Consider the following 19175-nt stretch of genomic DNA (forward strand, 5'->3'; position numbering starts at 1 on the left):
TTTTCTGTTTTGAGCTAAGATCAACTGATACCAGCAGTATGAACACAACTTCACAAGGATTTAACTTCTTTAAATTTTAATTTTTCTTTAAGTTCATTCAGAGCTTTATAAGGTACTTTATGTTTCCAGTCTCTCCTCTAAAAGAAAAACGGCCTTTATTTCATCTAAAACCCAGACACAGAGGGATGACTTCTAAGGCATCTGGAGAGTCTTGGAATTTGCCATACTCAAAATTTATTTTTGTCCAACCTTTCAGAGCGGTGAAGCATGCTATTAAATATGTGAATAATCCCATTAACTGAATGTTGCCTATCTTGAGACATAACTTGGTGTAACTATGGAAGCAAAAAAGAAAAAGCATACCTTTTTTTTTTTAATGAATGAAAGTCAAAGCTCCGTAGATGTTTAATGCTGTCAATGGCCCTGATAAGGACAGATCTGTTGGTAAAGTGCACAATAAACTTAGCATGTCATGTGAAACTGCAAGTTATCGCTAGCCTATCATACAGAGTATTAAATTGACTTAATACAGCACTGCCTTTAGCAATATTTACTGTTGCCAAGCTCTTATTTCCCAAGGCTCTTTTTCAGCCACATCAGTTCCTTGGCTTGGTTTACCTCCCCCATCACATACAGCTCAAGCACTATGAAAACTGGTGGCCTAGGGGTGAGAACAGGTATTTGGGTCCAAAGTTTCTCTAGCTGTCTCAGTGTGAACTTTTCCCTAAGAAATTCTAAGCCTGTGCTTTGAACAGTTCTGTCTACTAAAAAGCTGTCAGTCCCATTGTCTCTTCTTGGTGAGTCTCCCACATCTTCATAGCTTTACCTGCTTATCTGAGTATTTTCCATTGCATTATCATATGAGTCATTGGATGTTTAATGTTTTGATAGCTCCAGAAGTGTGTGAAAGGAGACTGCGTGATATTCCCTTGTGCTGTATCTGTTTACATTACTGTCGTGCAACAAAGTTCCTCCTGGTTGGATGAGTTTGCTTTCTTGATGCATAATTGTCTTCTAGGTTGATTTCTTAAATTTCTTTTATTTTTTTGCAGTGGGAACAGGTCACAGTGAAAAGCCAGTTCTTGGTTCATAGATGAATCACTGATTCTACTGGTGTGAAATCCCTTAGGTGTCTTGTTGGCTTGTCTTGCCCACAACTTTGCGGTTAAATTGGACACCAGATTTGGTGACATCTGATGTAGCTCAGAATGGCAGAAAATTTTGGCTCGTTTGAAGAGTGTAGGAGTTTTAAGTGACAAAATGATAGCTATTGCAGGAGGACAGGTGATGCCCCTTGATTTGGCCTTTTGTTGCAGGTTGAAACCTGTTTGTAGGGTGCTTGGAAGCCCTTGTGAACTGCAGTATGTTGAGTAGATGGTCTCTGGGTTATTCTCTATACTGTAGAAGATTGAAAAAGGCAACTGAAATGATCTCTAGTTTTCTGTTGCTGACACCCCTGAAATGCTTCTGCTGTTTTGTCTGAATTTTCCTCTTCAGGCATGACCTTAATACTATGCATAGATTTGTATTTTAGTGATGCATTCTTAATAGCTATTATAAATGACTATGGAAAAAAATTCAGGAGCATGCCCTATTATATAAAGTTGCAGAAGTCTGTAAGGTGGTCATAGAAAGATGATGTGTTGAGATGTGGGCAGTTCCGGTACACTGAACTCCTGTGTAAGAGGATGAAAGAGCCATTTCAGCCTTTGTCAGAGGAGATAATCCTGCTTTGTACTGAAACCATGCACAGGTGTTAAGACTATCGGTGTGGTAGTGATGCCTGGTTTCCAGCTGCTGAATTCAGACTGTCTTTAGGCAAGAAGGGTTTGGGCATGGATGACTGTTTTCCTGTAAGGTTGCCCTGCACAAAGGCTGTTTCTAAGTAGATGAGGAGATTCCTTAGAATTGTTCAAGAACTTAAGTGACTGTCCTGAAGGACAGCAGAGATCTGTAGTTGTGAGAGAAGTGTTGGCTTGCCCTGTGTGGGGCAGGGAGGAGGCAGGAGTAGACTCTAAATGCCAATTTTTATACCTGCTCCTGTGAATTTTCATGTGAAAGGAGGTATTAGGAATTTTATTTGGAACTCCTTATTTCAAATCTGAATGAGATTAAGAATTGTGTGATTATCCAGACTTCATTTGAAAAGCAATTGTTAATGCAGCCATGAATTGAGATAGCCTAGATGAACTCTTTCATCTAGTTTTTATGAAAGGATAGTGCAAAGCTTGTTTGGATTCTAAGTAAAGACTTCAAGGAGATAAAACTAGTGCACTTGTGATATTTTCTTAAAACAGGAAAATTGATATAAAGATTAATCTGAATGTAGTGAAAACAAGTAAATTTTAATATTTCTGTACTGTTTTACTGAGTTTTAAAACTAAAATGCTGGTTTTATTGCTAATTCTCTCCAAATACTTATGCAGCTGAGCAAGTTGATTAAGAAAGTGCTAAAAGAGAAAAATGTCGTTCTACAGCCTCAGCAGCACCATAAAGCAGCATTGTAAGAGCTACAGTGTCAGGCAGGAAGCAACTAGAAGTGTTTTATTACAATGTTACGGGATTTGCAGTACTCTGAAGGTTGTGAACTTGTACTTTTGATACCGTTCTCAACTGTCTAGCATAAGGACAGGATGATGTGAAGAAAATGCAGAGGAGCCTTTCTGATAGTGTATTGCTGCAAGTGCTTGAATATGTACATACCTTTGTCCGTATTCTGAGAGAGATGTGAGGATGTTTTTCAGACAATTTGCTGCTATATGTATATTGGTTCAGACTGCTGTGTTTCCAGTTCAAAGAGCAGGAGGAAATTAAGTCTGTATGATGATGTAGAATCTCAAATGACGTAGCATACTGCTGCATGTATAATTTACTTAAGGGGTTGTTGGGAAGTTTTCCTTAAATATCTGACCTCTGTCCTATTCTTCTAGCTCTCTGAACTCCTATACTGTATGTTGCATTTGGGTTGTACCCTGGAATGACATAGGATGAATTATTACCCCTTAATTCCGAATAGTACTGAACCCTCTGTCCTCTGTTTGAGGTAGCATTTGTGTGCTGAAAAACCCCCCAACAGCTGCAATGAAGTTATCTGGCACACTGTAGATGCTCACAGTTGAGGAGTTGAAGTGCCTTCTGGAATTGGAGCTTTCGTGCTCAGAACATGGCAAGATCAAGGTCTTAGGAAGTACTGTTAGTATCTTAAAAGAACGGGAAAAGCTTCCCAATGTTGTATGCTTCTTTCAAGCTGCCTTTTGTGCCCTTTTACTGTATAGAATCTGGTATGAAATACCTCATTTTCTGATGCCTCAGCCACTTCCATGGTTGATGTACTCTGTCCAGTTGACTCATCACTGTGTGTTTTCTTGATGTCTAATTAAAATCTGTTCTATTCTAATACCAGACCAACACTTCTGTTATATCACTCTTCATTCTTAAGTAATTCAGCCTGCAACCTCCTTACTCTGTATGACTAATGTATTTTTCCAGATATTCTTAGAACATTTAAAAATGCCATCTATATTATAAGCAGCACAGTAGCAACACCTCTCATTACAATTGCTTAACACTTTCAGTTGTAACTTGTTGCTTTCTCTTGCTTGCGATTTTGACAAGACATTAACCTTTTTGGTGGAATTTTCCATGCATTTGTATTTGCCTCAGCTTGAAATTGTACTTGAGACTGATTTTTTTTTTTTTTTTTCCTCTGGAAATCTAATCAGTATGTCATAGAGAAGACACTTAAAAGTCAGCTTCTGTTAGCCTCTCTCACAGAGAAGACATTTTTTTTCTTTTTAAAAGGATCCCTAGGCAGCTGTGTATGGCTGAAATACAGGAATGATTGACCATTAGCATGAACATGGGAAGGGGAATGCTCTCCAAGAAGTCTGGGGAATGAATTTCAGCCGATTAGAAGCACTGAGAAGGAGCTGGTTGCTTACCTAATCCTTGGGCATTCAGGTTGTTCCTACAACCAAAACCAAACTTATCTAGCTTTAATTTTTTAAACAGATGCTCTCCATGTTTGCCCACCAGTAACCACAGTTCCCTTACAGTGGCAAGAAGGAAAAACTGAATTACAGTTATTTCTGCTTGTAAACAGAAACAGTTTATGTTCTCCTACAGGTTCTGTTCTATTTGTTTTTTCATGTGTAAATAAGTCTGTGCCTGCCTAACCAGTGAAAGAAAACAGAATATGTGGATGGGAGGTGTTTTGTTGTCAGTGAGCATTATTGCTGGCTGGTTTAAATCCTTCATATATGCTTGAATTCTTCAGTTTCACTGAATTTACTTAAGTAATATGCACCAAGAGATGAGCATACTTCAAAGCCTTTGTAAGGCACTGGGATTACACTGTTCCCCATTCTATTAATTGCCATTTCAACTTTGTGTTACTGTTGAAATTTCAATGTAGGGCCTCAAAAATTGCTCCAGTAACAGAATTGCAGAGTGAACCTCAAGACCAGTCTCTGCAGTGTAGAAGAAAAAAGGATGAAACTCATACACCCCCTGACACACAGAAAAGTTACTATTATTAGAGGGGCTTTTTCCAGTCATTGAGAAAGATACATTAAGCACCTGATGGCAACGGTAGTCAACACAGATTAATCTTGTTGCAAATGGACTCATGAACCCTTAATTCCTAAGAGGAAATTATGTATGAAGTTTAGATTGACTTCTGAGAAGGTGGTTGGGATGCTTTGCTCTCATCTTGCAGGTGAGGAGAGGCTGTAGACCTCTGCACTTTTCTCCCACTTTTCACAAGCCCTTGGCAGAAGGGAATGGAATTGCTTCATTTGCATGGAACTTCCTCTGACAGCTTGTGATCAAGATGGTGGTCATGTCAGCTGCACCCTGGTTTCTGTTGATCACTGGCAGGGTTGGGGCAAACTCTTAGTGAGTAACTAGTCAGGTGTGTGTCAGCCTTTGTGTGTTAGATTGTGTTTGTGAGAGTCCAGACACCAGCAGTAGACAAGATCTGAGACAAGGTGGAGCAGTAGCCTTATGTCATAATGCAAATGATCATTTTTGTTATAGGAGTGGCTGGTCTTGTTCATGTCTGGGTCCAGACAGAGCATGAGATTTGGTTGGGAGAAGAATTTTTTTTTCCCCAAAAGCCAGACTTGAGAGAGGAACTCCTACTGCCCCTGGGTACATGATAGTGCTATAGACTGCATATAGGGATCTTAATCTGTATTATCAAATACATTGCTTGTCTTTCCAGAGGCCCTACAGGTTGCTGGTGGTTTTGTGTGTGGCACTTGATGCTTTTGGCTTCTAAGAGTTGAAATGCTTTAGATAAACTATGGTCTGTGGGATCAACACAGCAATGTTGGGGTAGGGCTTCAGAGCCTGTGGTGTGTTAATGTTCTAATTAGAAGTTACAGAAATTCTGTCTGGCTTTGAATTTCACAAAGTGCAGCTTCAGTTCCTGTAGTTGATACAAAATAAAGCAGCCAGGCTGTCCTTTTCCAGCTCACTGATAGGGTTCTGGATAGGTGCAGTAACCTGGTCTGATGTAAAAGCCTGAAGCTTAATCTCCATTTAAATTTGCTATGAAACTTACTGATGTAAGAGTCATCTTGGAGCGTTTTTGCAGCTGCAGATGTTTTTAACAGAGTTCTATACAAATTGCAAAGTAACTAGACTACCACCATCACACGTATGTTTTTTAAACTGCTGTTTTCTGGTATACTGGTAGTTCTCTTAATGAAACTTGCTTTAATGCTTTAACCTAACAAAATGAAGCTCCTGGGTTGAAAGACCTCACTTGTATCAAAAGTAGTCTATAACTGAACCGCTAGGAAGCTCAAAGGAAGAAAATCTTTGTGCCCTTGAGAGGAAAGGACAACTAATTTTATCACTTAATTATTTTGGGGAAAGCATTATCAGTGAACTGAGAGGATGCATCTGAAAAACTTCTACTGATGAGAGTAAAAGCTACCACTTCTAGCAGATTTCCAAGGAAAATGTATATACTTCTTGGATATTTAAATATAATAAGTTAGAAGTTTCTAGTTTATTTACAAGATACATTACCAGCTTAAATTTCACAAACCAGCTGTGCCCACCTGTGTTGCCTTCAAGACAGTTTAACAGCACCCAAAGGAAAAGGGAGGTATTCAGGTTTCCAGAGGTTTGTGTTATGGCATGTGTCGTCATCTTTGGGTGGCGTGACTGGTACCCCCGGCTCCTAACCCCTCTGTGGGATCTTTCTGTACTGACTGGCAAGGGGAGAAGTATTTGTGTTTAGGCTGACTTGCTTGAAGGTATTTTCCTCAAATTCACATAATTTGGATTATGACTTGATGACTTGAATTCAGTTCTGGAGAGGAGTTTGAGGCTTGGCTGAAATGTGTACCTAACTCGAGCTTGTTGCAGGTTTTCATCTGGGCTGGAATGTGGGTTGCTGCTTCTAGTTAAAACTGATTTGAGAATATACTGTTTATGCTGTGTATGTATAACTCTTTTAACTGGAAGTCCAGAAGGGATGGCTTTTCATTAGTTACCTGCAGAGATCTACTTTATTAAGAAAATAAAGCTGTCGGTATGATTTTATCTATTTATTTTTTAATATCGGAAACCAAAGGTAAAAAGCATTGCTTTATGGATGTTATCTGAACTGGAGAATGAATTTTTGGGTATCAGCACACTTCAGCAGTGAACCTGATATAATATATGGAGAGAAGGGTGATCCATATACTGCTCTTCTGAGGGCTGTTACTCTGCTAACAGTTGTGACAGAAGGTAACTTCTATCAGGAAAACATAAACTGTGTGTTAAATAAAGGACATGCAGTGGATATCTCTATGGCAAAGAATGGGAATAGAGAAGAACTTTCTATTATTCAGAATAAGCTCTTTTGTGTGTGCTTCTGTTAAGCTATGTCCTTTATATTACCAAAGTGTTTATATTGTGTACAGAATGTTCGATTTATGCAGCTTTACTGACATGGTTTCATTTATAGCCCTGGCCACCCTACAGATGTTCTGCTGGAAAACAAGTTAATGAAGTTTGAGTAGAAATAGACCATAATATGTCTTTACTTTCTTTTTCTTCTGTTCCTAGCAGCATGTTTTTTGCTAGGTTTTTGAAGCTTGATAGGAAGCATCAAGAAGTGTTGTTCTTGTTTTGAATTGATGTCCAGATTTTCCAGGAAACTATTGAATAAGTAATCTTGAAATGTGTTCTGTATTTAGAAACTGGTAAGGTGTTCACCTGGGGTAGAGCAGACTATGGACAACTTGGAAGGCACGCAGTGGTTCCCAGTGGGCAGGAGGCTTGCACAGCATCTGAGCAACAGTTGGAGTGGTTGTGTAACATCCCTGTTTCAGTGCCTTGCCTAAATGGAGCATCTCAGGTAAAAAATAAAATCACCATTTTTTCCCCAGTTTTTTATTTTGTTTTTTGTTGTGTTTTTTTTTTTTGTGTGCGTTAAAATAATCAAAGCAACTTCCTAATAGAACCTTTTCAGATGCAGCAGCATGAGTCCTCACTGCTTTTCCTGTAAGCTCAGTATGTTTCAGTTATTTAAAATTTCTTAAAAGGCTTTTGCATTAAGAAACTGACTTTTTCCTTGTTGGAACCAGAGTTACCGTTAGATGGGGATGCCAAGCTCTCTCAGGTACCGATGTGTGCAGGAGGCAACAGCCTAACAGATGAGGTGAGACCCTGCCCAGTTGCAGCAATACTTTTGTCTGTAGTCCTCTGTGACAGTTTAGCCTATGGCCTTTCCCTAGCTGATAAATAATGCCACATCTCAGCACCAGGCTATATAAGCATATAATGAATATTTCTCTTCTTTATAACATCCTTGAGTGGTATTTCAGGTTTTCATTTCAAATGGCTAACTTAGAATCGTAGAATAGTTAGGGTTGGAAAGGACCTTAAGATCATATAGTTCCAACCCCCCTGCCATGGGCAGGGACACCTCACACTAAACCATATCACCCAAGGCCTCGTCCAGCCTGGTCTTGAACACTGCCAGGGATGGAGCATTCACAACCTCCCTGGGCAGCCCATTTCAGTGCCTCACCACCCTAACAGGAAAGAATTTCCTCCTTATATCCAGTCTAAACTTCCCCTGTTTAAGTTTTAACCCATTACCCTTTGTCCTATCACTGCAGTCCCTAATGAAGAGTCCCTCCCCAGCATCCCTCTAGGCCCCCTTCAGATACTGGAAGGCTGCTATGAGGTCTCCATGCAGCCTTCTTCTCTTCTCCAGGCTGAACAGCCCCAACTTTCTCAGCCTAACCTGATACAAAATGATTTATCTTCAAGCATAAAGATGGTCAGAAAGAAAGCGACTCAAATTGTTTGCTCCAGTCTGACACAACATGCAACCTGTACTGACTGCGAGCCATTTTCTTGGCATTTTGTTGATTGAGAAGCATCATATTTCAAGTGACCTGTTGGCAGGCAATGCACAGGTCCCATCTGGGCAGATAACCAGTCAGAAGGTATGCATTTCCCTGTGGGGTAGCTAGCAATCAGCTTCAGCAAGCCAGTCAGCAGGCTTTAGCTGCACCTCTGCTTTGTGGTAGTCTTCCATGGTGAGGGTTTGGATAGAAGAGTCAGCCTCTGCCCTTTCCCATCATCAGTGGGATGTGTGCACTCACAGATGTGAAGTAGAGCTTCAGAGTGCAGGATGCTGCACTAATGAATAATTTGTTTAGTCAGTGGTGACTCCACTTGAGTCTCACACAGCTTTCTTACTTTGAGATGTCTATCCCTGCTTTTGTCATTAGGTATCTTTAGCGAACAACACCATTGTTGAATCTCTTTCATGGTGGTTTTCATCTGTGCTTTGGGCAGTGCTTGAAGTATGTGTTTTTGTTGTTTCTCATACAATACAAAGCCAAGGCAGTTGTAGCTTTTGCACAGAGGAACTTACACTTGGCCGGCCGAGTGATCTGTGAAGGTTAAGGGATACATTCAGATATAGTCAACCAGTCTCACCTTCATTCTGCTGCCCTCAGCGATATTCCTCTTTATAAGCTTATGAGAGACCTGGTTTGAGTGATTAGCTATGGCAGTGTTCTGGAGCACACATCATTCTTTACAGGGCTAACAGCATGAAGATGATTTAAGAAGAGTGTGATCAAGAGCTAGCATCATTTGTACCCTAAGAGGAGCTGTGTTGATGGGAAAAGCAAAAATCAGATGATAAGAGCCTAAATTGCTTCACTTCCAAATTACAAACTTAATGCCAGAGCTAAAATTTATACTTAAAAATGCATTAAATTGCAGCATGTAGGCTGTGTGGAGTGTGAGCTATTTCTTGTTTACATACAAGCTATCCTTTTGTACATTTGTTGTCATACGGAGATGAGCTTTGATTTGAGAGCTGAATTAAAAGGAATACAGGAATTCCATGTTTACCTTGGATTAACAATTCCAATTTGTATGTTTAATGCAGAATGCCATTCTAACAGTTCAGGATTACAACTAACAATTTTTATCCATGGCCTATTTTTATAAATGACTTTTAAATGATTCAACTGAACTTTTGGCAAAGTTGTGGTCTGCTGATTACCTCTGCCCTTCAGTTAATATTGCTAGAACCAAAATGGAGAAACTAATCTAAGGATTAGAGGACACTATAAAAGGCACACTAGTTTACCTCAAGGACAGTGCAGTAGATTTAACCTCCTGTGCTGCTCCTTGTCTCCATGCTGATGGCTTACCTGCTTCTCCTCCACAGACCACAGATTCTCCTTTCTCTGTGCTGAAGTAGATATTATGTCTGTGCTGAAAATGATATCTGTGTCTGTCTACCACTCCAAAACCTGATTTTTGTGAGTGGCTGTGAGTGACCTATTCCATTGTGAGTTTGACTTAATCTGAAAAACTCATTTGGAAACTCTGACCTTGAGAAATATGAGCACTCTTTTTCTTTCAGCTGAAACGATAGAAAAGCCTTGTATCTAGTTTTAGAGAATTATTTACTCATTTGTGTCCTGGCAGCTTTAAACAGTGTGTGGACATCAGGTTCCTAGAGTCTCACGTGTTTAAACTTTGTGAATTATGCAGCTGCAGGTCTATTTATTATTTTCTTCTCAGTGCATTGGTGCATAACCACCATGGAATAGGGTAAGGCACTGAAAAGAAACTTCAGGCTGTAGCAGAAGTCAGTTGTGCAAGACATTCTGCGTGCAGTGCTCTTGTGTTGTGGGTTGTCCTTGATTGGACCTCTTCAGAACATCTGACTCATCTGCTGCCTGATGTGCATTCATATCCACTGCTCTTCAGATGAAAGGACAATTACAAATACAAATGTCCTGAAATATGATGAGCCTCTGTATTTAGCAAATGCTACAAAGACCTGGTTTAATGTTTCCTCGTCAAAATGCTTTTCCACTCCATTTTATATTTTTGGTTTTAATAGCTATTGTTTTACTGTTTGTGGTACATTTAGCATGTCATTCACGTTGCAGCGAACATTTGTTGCAGGAATACACAAGTAAGAGGTCACTGTGCAGTGCTGAATATTTATTGCTAAACTGGATGCAAGGAAAGTCTACAGTTGCAGCGCTGCTTGCATGGAGTTGTGTTTTCATCCTATCCTTTCTTAAAGCAAGCTGTGCTAAAGTACAGTTTTCTGAAAAAGGATCTTTGAAATTTCAGTTGAGAAATGAAAAAAAAAATATCTTTCACATGGTCACCTTTGGGCTTAATTCCTTCCTCAGTTTTACCATCTCCCAGCTGAAATCTTGATGGTGAATGTAGGGACCACTTGTTTCATGGAATGAAAGTAACCGATGGCCTTGTGGCAACCTGTACCTGCGATGTTTATCGTAATCCTACTGTGGTCCCCAGTTCCAGTGTGTACGTTTGTCCCTGTGTGTATATTCATCCTGTACAATACAGATTGGTTTGGATCCTCCTTATGGTTCCTTTTTTCAGGGAATGCTATCATATAAATAACACATTTGTCGTTGCCCTTTGCAGTCACAGTTTGCGGTGGTAGTTGCAGCAATGTCATTTCAAGTTTTTAAGCAATAGCTTTGTTTTTAGCATATTCTTGTGTTTTTCCCCTTTTTTCCCCATTCATGTTGCAAAATACTTACAAGACAAATCTAAGATATCTGCTATGATGATAATTGATTGTTATATGGCTGATAAGTAAAGGTATAAGCATCATTATTACCTTAACATACAGACACAATTATATTGAAAACAAAACCTTTTGGTTTACAAAAAATGACAAGTGTTTTGTATTCTTTTGACTTCTCAGGGAAAACCATTAGACCTTTTTGTAAGTAAAGTGTAGTGGAGGCTTTAAAGGATATTAAAAGAAATAACCTGATAGTATTACATGTACATTATCTCTGTGCTCTGTGCGTGGCTTTTGTATACTCAGTTGTCTGACTGGGTACTGTAAGTATCTGTGGCTATGTTCTTTATTTTAAATTGTCAAAACAAGAGTTTAATGTTTTTGTGGGGGTGAAACAACAAATTGAACTTTTCTAAGCAAGAGTTTACTGCTCGGAGTTTGAGAATATATGTGTAGTAATTGATCCAGTAAGCTGCTTGAGAGAAACCAGTTTTGGTGTTAGGGAAGGAGGTAAATGCACAAAAGTCTCTCTAGCTTTCTGAGCTCAGTACCTTTTAGATAATCCAAGGATACAGTTCACTAGAAATGGTGGTGTGAAAAACTAAGTTTCAGTGAACTCCTCCTTGTTCTCTGATTTGCCAGCTTGCCTCAGAACCCCTAACTGTGCCACAGAAACAGATGTGGGCCCTGGGAAGACTCATAGTAAAAGGTGATTCTTACTTTGCCATCCTTAATGAAAACAAGCAGGGAATGGGAGTGGAAATAGAGAAATGATATGACTTCAGGTGCAACACCAAGTCAGCTGCAAAGTTGAGAAGAGAACCTGGGTGCTACATATTTAAATCCAGCCCTTTACTCATTAAACTTTCTCTCTTGTGATATCACTAGAAGGGAAAGTTAGTTGAAATCTGTGTGTTCTAGACAGGTCAGGTTATTATTTGTGTTATGTTTCAGTTAGTGTGCTGCTTTCCCTGGTTGGTTGTTTAATGCTGTTAGATCTGTCTAGTGATCCTTCACAAGGAGAGGCTTCCATAGAAGTAAAGGTAAAGGTCAAATCATCTTTTATTTTGGGTTTCTGAGCTCCATTAAGTAATGGATCTCCATTTGTGAGATTAATTAAGTGAATTAATCTCTTTCTTAAGTTGGAGTTTCTCACTTCATAAACAAGTAGTGCAGTGTTGGTTTTCTGATTTTTTTTTTTTTAATTTTTTTTTTGTCATGAATTCGAATCTTTTACAAGTTGGTTTTGATCTGTGTCTTTGAGAAATGGCAACATTGAAGTTTCCTTGATTGGTGTATGTTGGTTTTGTTATGTTTTTTAGAGATGCAATGATAAAAATGGTAAAGTAATTTCTGAGTTAGGAATACCGGTGTGTTAGGCAACATAAGTTACTCTGGAAATATTAGTCTGCTCCATGAAAACTGTAAACCCAGTTGCAATTTTATCTCACTAGGTGAGAGGATGGGAAGCTTTGCTTTCCTCCTCTTCTTGTGGTTATAAGCAGAGCCTAGATTGCCAACTTTAGGCTTGTAATTTTTGGCAAACAAAAAGGAGATGATATTGGTTCTTAGCACTATGCTTCCCATCACCCATACCAATTTCTCTGCAGCTGGCATTGCAGAAAGGGAGATGGGAAATCAAATTCATGCAAACTGAATGGCAAAAGAGAACTCCTCTGCTGCCTTTGCATGCCAGAGAGCATATGCTGTGTGAGTATAAACTAGAGGTTTTCCAGTTAATCACTTTTGCAAATGAAGGTTGGTTTAAAAGGACCAAAATTGTTCTGCAGGGGTTGTACTGTAGCACTGAAGTGTCAGCCAGGGCTCAGGCTGCTTTGTTATCTGTATGAGAGACCATGAAGGGTTGATTTGCCTAGAGTTTGGGATGAAGTCAGGAGTTGGAGACCCACCCAGCATGTGATGACTGAGGTGTTATAAATGTGAGTGTGGGTGAAGCCTTAATCATCTTAATTTATAAATTAATTTTCCATTCGATTGCATGTTGCAGTTAGAATTCCAAATTAATACCTCGCTTGCAGATCTCTGAAAGTACGAGGGAAATGGAAAGAGACTAAAACTGCTGGCAGCAGTAGCTTTGGCTTGCACAGGCATGCTTCAGCTGTCAGTAGCGCAGCCCTAACAATAAGACCACATTGGCAGCTGTATTTAATGAACCTATTAGTAGCAAAATGTCTAATCTGAGTTATCTTGTTTGTAACTCTGTGATCTACATATGCTCATAATATATTCCTTAAATTAGAAGTACTGACTGCGTCCCATTCTTCTGTACGGATTGTTCTAACAGGGCACTGTGACTGCAACTTACTCTTGAGCTCACTGGAATATTAACAAAACAAAAGGGTGGGGGAGAGAGGGGAACTAGTCAAGGAGAAATAAATAATTTACCCTCATAGGAATTTGATAGAACACTCTCCTTGTTTACTTTTTTTTTTTGATTGGTAGAAGTGACTTCATTAATTCTTCATTGAACAGTGTTACTTCTGAGAAGTTATTCTTTAATAAGTAGTATGCATTATGTAGCTGGAAAATATGCTGGGCTACTAGGTAGTGTACTACAGATGAGTGAGGTGGGAGACATCTTAGTGGTTCCAGCTCAACCTTTTTATTGAATTGTTCCATTTAGAAACTTACTTGTCAAAGTGGGGCCATAAACCTACTAAGGCACTGCAGTTCTGGCCAGTATAAACACTGCTTCTCCCCCCTTTCAGTGTAAGGATTTTTGATTCTGTTTGAACTTGGGTTATGCTTGTACTTCTGGGCTGATGATGGTGTTTGTTTTCAGCTTTTCAGATGTTTCCAGCTTTCACTTATCAAGGAGTCATTTAAGCTGTGAGTCTTGCCAGTCTTTCAGCCTTTGTGCTTATGTTGTAACTTTTTTACTGTTTAATAAAAGGTTCAGTAAAGAGAGAAACTTGTGTTTCTCCTGTGATGCTTCCAGTTGTTGCTATGCCATGGCACAAAGCAAGTTTCAAAGACTGGTTTACTGGGTAGTCTGCTAAATGACAGGTTGTCTTGCTAAATGACCTGCTTGTCCTCCTACCTGCTGACTCCTCTCCTTTGCCTGTGGGCTGCCTCATCTCCAATCTAATCTGAAGCTGTCGAAGGCAGAAGGTACCTCTGAGCCCTGTGTGTTTTTTATGTGGTCTGATATAGCCTGTGCCTTTGTCCCAGCCCAAGCATTCAACCGACACAGCTTGCTTGTGAAAAGAAAGGAGAAGAAAAAGTAAAAATAATGCACCTAATCCTGTGAAGACAAAAATGCTAAATTGTCTCCTGTTTTTAAAACCTGCTCAAGAGTTTATTCTTAGTCTCCTGGCAGTTGATTGCTGAGGGCTCTGTAAACTCAGTGGATATCACATGTAATCAGATACCAGCAAAAATTGCTTAAGATCTATGCTCTTGTTGATGTTTTCTTCTTCCCACTCTTCCTTCTTTTCCCAGATGTAGTGCTAGTGCCAGTGCTACCCTTCACTGGTAAGGAGTGCTTTGAGAGCTAGTGAAGAGTTCTTACGATTTGTTTTTCCAGAACATTGTTTGACATAGTGTTTGTGTTCTTATGTGATAAATTAAACATTAAAAATAGCCAGTTTTCTGACTGGTAATTGCTTTGGTGGAAATCCCTTCTGTCCAGCTTTTTTAAGTTGCCAAAGTTTATCTGCAGCCTCCACTGTTAGTTGATTTCAGACTTTGAAAGTGTAAACTCTTTCTTGAAAATCTGAGATTTGGGCTTATTTCTATAGAAAGTAAAAAAAAACCCAAAACCAAACCAAAATAAAAACAAAGGCAGCCAGGCTCTGCTGTACCTCGCAGGAGATTACTGGGGGGAAGGGATGAAAGCCATCTAACAGGGATCAGATTTCAGCCACTTTATCCCCACAGGGATGATATGGTATCTAACATTTGATTAAGGGCTATGACAGGATACATCGCTATGTATATAACTGTGCAATACCTTTATTGCTTTTGTATATGCCAAGATATAGTACTTTGTGTTCGTGAGCACAGGATGTGATTTTTTTTTTTTTTTAATTGAATTATATTTCCTTCTCATGTCTTCTCTGTTTGGAGCCCTCTGTTGATTTCTCGTGGGTTTGTGGTGATTTTCTTGCCTTATTTTTGTTTTTTCTTAATGCCTGGATGGAGGAAACCCCTTTTTCTTCAGTGGTTTTGGGAAAGGGTTTAGGACTTAAGTGAACAAAAGTAAATACCAGAAATAGCAATTGTGAATTGATTATTTTTTTTTTTTTTCTGACTTGATCTGCTCCATTTTTAGGATTTAACCACTGCAAAGAAAGGTGAAGGTATCATGATTTTCCTAATAATGCATTATTCACTGTGGTAATGCAGTTAAAGTGCTAAAAGGAGCACCCACTTTTAGACCAAATAGCTGTGTATTTTTTACACATTTAGATAATAATTGTCTTACAATTATAAAAAAAAAAACCCTTTGTGTCTTTTGAGAACACAGTTACAAGAATTTTCCAGGATTTTGTGAGGAAATAAGAAGAGGAAGTGAGATATGAAGCATTAATGGTTTTCAATTACTGTGTGGATGTTTCGAATACTTGGTTTAGATGTATATATTCCTTACCATGAATACTGTATAGGGAGATGGCTCTTTTTCAGTGCATGTCTGAGGTCTTTTGAGTTTGCTCAGTAGATTGGTTCATTGAGGCTGCTGCAATACCATGTGAGCAGAAGTGTTTCACTTGGCTGCATACAAGCCTGCTGAGACCAAGCAATGTTTGTGGCATTATGTGAGTCTGTAAGTCCTGCCATTACCCTTCTTCTGGGGCAAAATAATAGTTAGGGCTCACCTGTTTGTACCTGGGCTGGAAAGTTCAACACACAAGACTAGTGAGCAATGTTCTGTAGTTGCTTTCATGCTATCACTACACCTTGAAAACTCGGGGGATGAGAAATACAAGTGAAATGAATGAGTTTGATGGAGAACAGAGGTTATCATCTTGAGTCTTCATTTTCTGTGGTTGTCAGATGTATTTATATATATACACATATAAGACAAAGCTCTGCAAAATCAGCATATTAGAAATCTGGTCCAATTTGCAGTTCAGCATACAGCCATAGTTAGTGAAAGTGCTTTGGGCCTGCATAAAGGTAGAAGTGGTAGAAATGTTTCTGAATTGAAGTCTGGAAAGCATTACAGTAACTTCCTGTGTTGGCTGCTGGCAGCTTGGTCAAATACACAGGTTTCTTGCACTGTATCATTAGTTGCTCTGGTATCATCTTGCTTAAAACAATACATGATATGTAAAGGATTCTGCTCTGGGTTTGGGAGGCAAATCTCTTTTTCAGCATCTTAAAGAAGTTGGTGAAAGGCAATCTTTTCATCTGAAGTGGTCTCTCTTGAGTACCGGTAGGAAGAACTGATTATGGTCCAAAGCCTTTATTTGATCCTACCCTTCGTTTCATGTTCTTGAGTGCATTGTTGGCAAAGGAGAATATGTATTAGAGGAGTTCCTATTTCGATACTTATGTGGGTATTTGAGAGCATAAGTCCTAGCAGTGATCTTATCTTGAGCTAGTAGGTGTCAGTTTGTCCTTTGGAAATTTAAATTTGTTTTGTTTGAGAGGATTACTTTGAAACTGCATTCCAGTTTCTTAAGAACACAGATTGATTTTTTTTTTTTTTTCTTCACAATGAGTCTAATGTTTTCATTGGGAATATGAATGTCATGGGCTGGGATGGGAGACAATGTTGACAGTCTTGTGGAAACAAATCCACAGTCTTCTCTTTTGCTATTTTGTGGGACTTGTGGTTTTATTCTTAATTCTATTTTAATACAAACTATTATTTCAGATTTATTATAGCATGTAGAAGTAGAAGTAATCTTAAATGAAAAAAGGGACATTTGTGATCACTTAAAGTTTCACTGCATATCTCTAAGACTTCTTCCTCTTTGATACTGCTGATTCTAATCAGTATTTGTATCTGGGATCTCCATTACACAGAATTGAGGCTAAGAGAAATGTAGACTTGCAGAAATACGTTTACATGGTCAGATACCTTTTCATGAAGGGTATTTTTTGTTGTTGTTCAGTTTAGATGTTAGACTGAAATCTAAACAAAACATAAGGTCAAGATTTGCAGCTTCAGAAAATGAGCGCATACTTAGAATAGAGTAATAGAAAGCTTTCTTTTGGTTCAGCAGTTTGTAGTCTTACAGGATTAGTAAGTCCTGTAGTCTTACAGGATTAACCGCTGATGTCTCTGATTTTTCTTGCCACAGCAAGTCTGAAACACAGGCTGCTTGGAGGGGTATGAAAGCAAAATGGTTGTGTCTTCTTACTTAAAAAGATTAAGATGGTATTTGTGAATTATGGTGATGCTGTTTAATAATCTTAAGACACAATTGTTTTAACTTGGCTGAGAAGCTGATCGGAAATATGAGATAGGTTAGGACTTGAATTTAATATCTTTCATGTTTGAGAGATAATGTGTCCTACCCCCACCTCGTCCCTCAAAAAACGTAGACAGTATCATGTTTTCTGCATGGTACATGGAGACATCTTCTACGTCTTGCACCCAAATAAGTAAAGAGTGTGCTAAGACTGGCACTATTCAGGGTCTCCAAGGATGACTGCTTTTGCGTGCAGATGACTCTGCAGTCAGATTGGCAGAAAGCCAGTGAGAAAAGAGCATTTATTCACTTTTGAGTTTGTGCTCAGCATGGCATGCCAGAGAGAATTCTAATAAAGTCATTTTATCTGAGGGCTTCAAATTTAGTAATGCTAAGTCCGTGAGGGACTACTGATGTACCACTGCTGAAATTAAATATATGTTCCAGGTTGCTCTTTCAACCTTTTTTTGCCTGTACTCTTCTTCCTCTTACACTTTGCTTCCTGACAGCTTTGTTTAGATACCTGTGTTACTACAGAGGTTTCATATTATGCTGCCTATTATCTTTTGGCAACAGGTTACATGTTTTAGAAACATCTCTTCCCATTCAGTGAGACTGCGTGTGCTTTCTCTTTGAGCCCTCGGATTGAACGGAAAGCAAAATCTTTTTCCTTTGTTATTAGGGTGTTAAGCAGTCAGTTTTAATAGTTTGAAAAATCAGAAGCAAATCTTCTTATTCATGTTAGATAAATGTGATTCATTGTGATGCATTTATATGCATTTATTGAAAATAAATATACCAAATAAAAATCATGCTTGGATACCATCTACCTTTCTTCTTTTCTTTTGTATTAAATACTGTATGTTGGCAGATGATCAGGGAGAACATGAATCAAAACCATGCAAATACGTGGAATGGTGATGCTATATTAGTTACAGTTGAGCTAACAAAAATCTATGGATTCTAGATTTGCTTTTCAATGAGGCTATTTTAATGTCATTCACTCAGTAATTTTTAATTAAATTCACGGTAAGACAGATGTCAGTAGTAGTGAAAATACAGCCGTCTTGCTTGTGGTATTACTTGTAATTTAGATATATCTGGATATAATTGAAGAGGAATATTTTGGTCTTAGAGAACTGGTATTAGAAAACCCGTAGTTATTAGGTTTGTCTCAGTTGCACCTCTCAACAGTTCAGGTAACTTGCTTTCACTTCAATTTATTTAACAAAGATCTTTCATGAAGACTGTAATCTTTACACATGCCTTGCTTCAAGCTTCCTCTTGAGATATTTTGCTTCTGTGTCTTTTCCCCCATTTCTTTCTCTTGTTCTCTTGCCCAAGAGAGTTGTTCTTGTGTAGACCTACTGGGAGCCATCTGGTGTGGCTGCTGGGAAGCCAGCACTGCACACCTAAACCCTGTCACGCTGCTCACATTTATCATAGTGCTAGACCTACTCCTGTGAGAGATGATTTGCAGAGACAGCTTTGTTATCTTTTCTTTGTTTCTTTTCTAAACTGTGTGTTTGGTCATAAACTTTTGGATACTTCAGTGCATTATTTCTCATATTTCTCTCACTTTCTCTGTACTTTGGGGAAAATGAGTGTTTAAGTAGCTGTAAGCAGTCGTCATTGGAATTTAAAAATTCTGAAAGGTCTACAGTCTGTTTGGATTTTCTTGGGGATGGCACTGAGGCTTGCAAGTCTCTATCTTGAGGATGCTTTATAGACTACTA

General features: G+C 38.8%; 1 protein-coding gene across 6 annotated transcripts in view; it reads left to right on the forward strand.

Moving 5' to 3' along the window:
- The window catches only part of SERGEF (secretion regulating guanine nucleotide exchange factor), a 162376-nt gene that overhangs the window by 27448 nt on the left and 115753 nt on the right, over positions 1-19175 (forward strand). For all 6 annotated transcript variants that reach the window (XM_057418151.1, XM_057418153.1, XM_057418154.1 and 3 more), the window contains one exon: positions 7200-7360. In XM_057418151.1, coding sequence (XP_057274134.1) covers positions 7200-7360 — 161 coding nt within the window. The remainder of the gene's footprint in view (positions 1-7199; positions 7361-19175) is intronic.

This window comes from Pezoporus wallicus, unplaced genomic scaffold, assembly GCF_028554395.1.
Source record: "Pezoporus wallicus isolate ANWC-B61680 ecotype Strahan unplaced genomic scaffold, APGP_CSIRO_Pwel_v1 contig_2025, whole genome shotgun sequence".
Lineage (NCBI taxonomy): Eukaryota > Metazoa > Chordata > Aves > Psittaciformes > Psittacidae > Pezoporus > Pezoporus wallicus.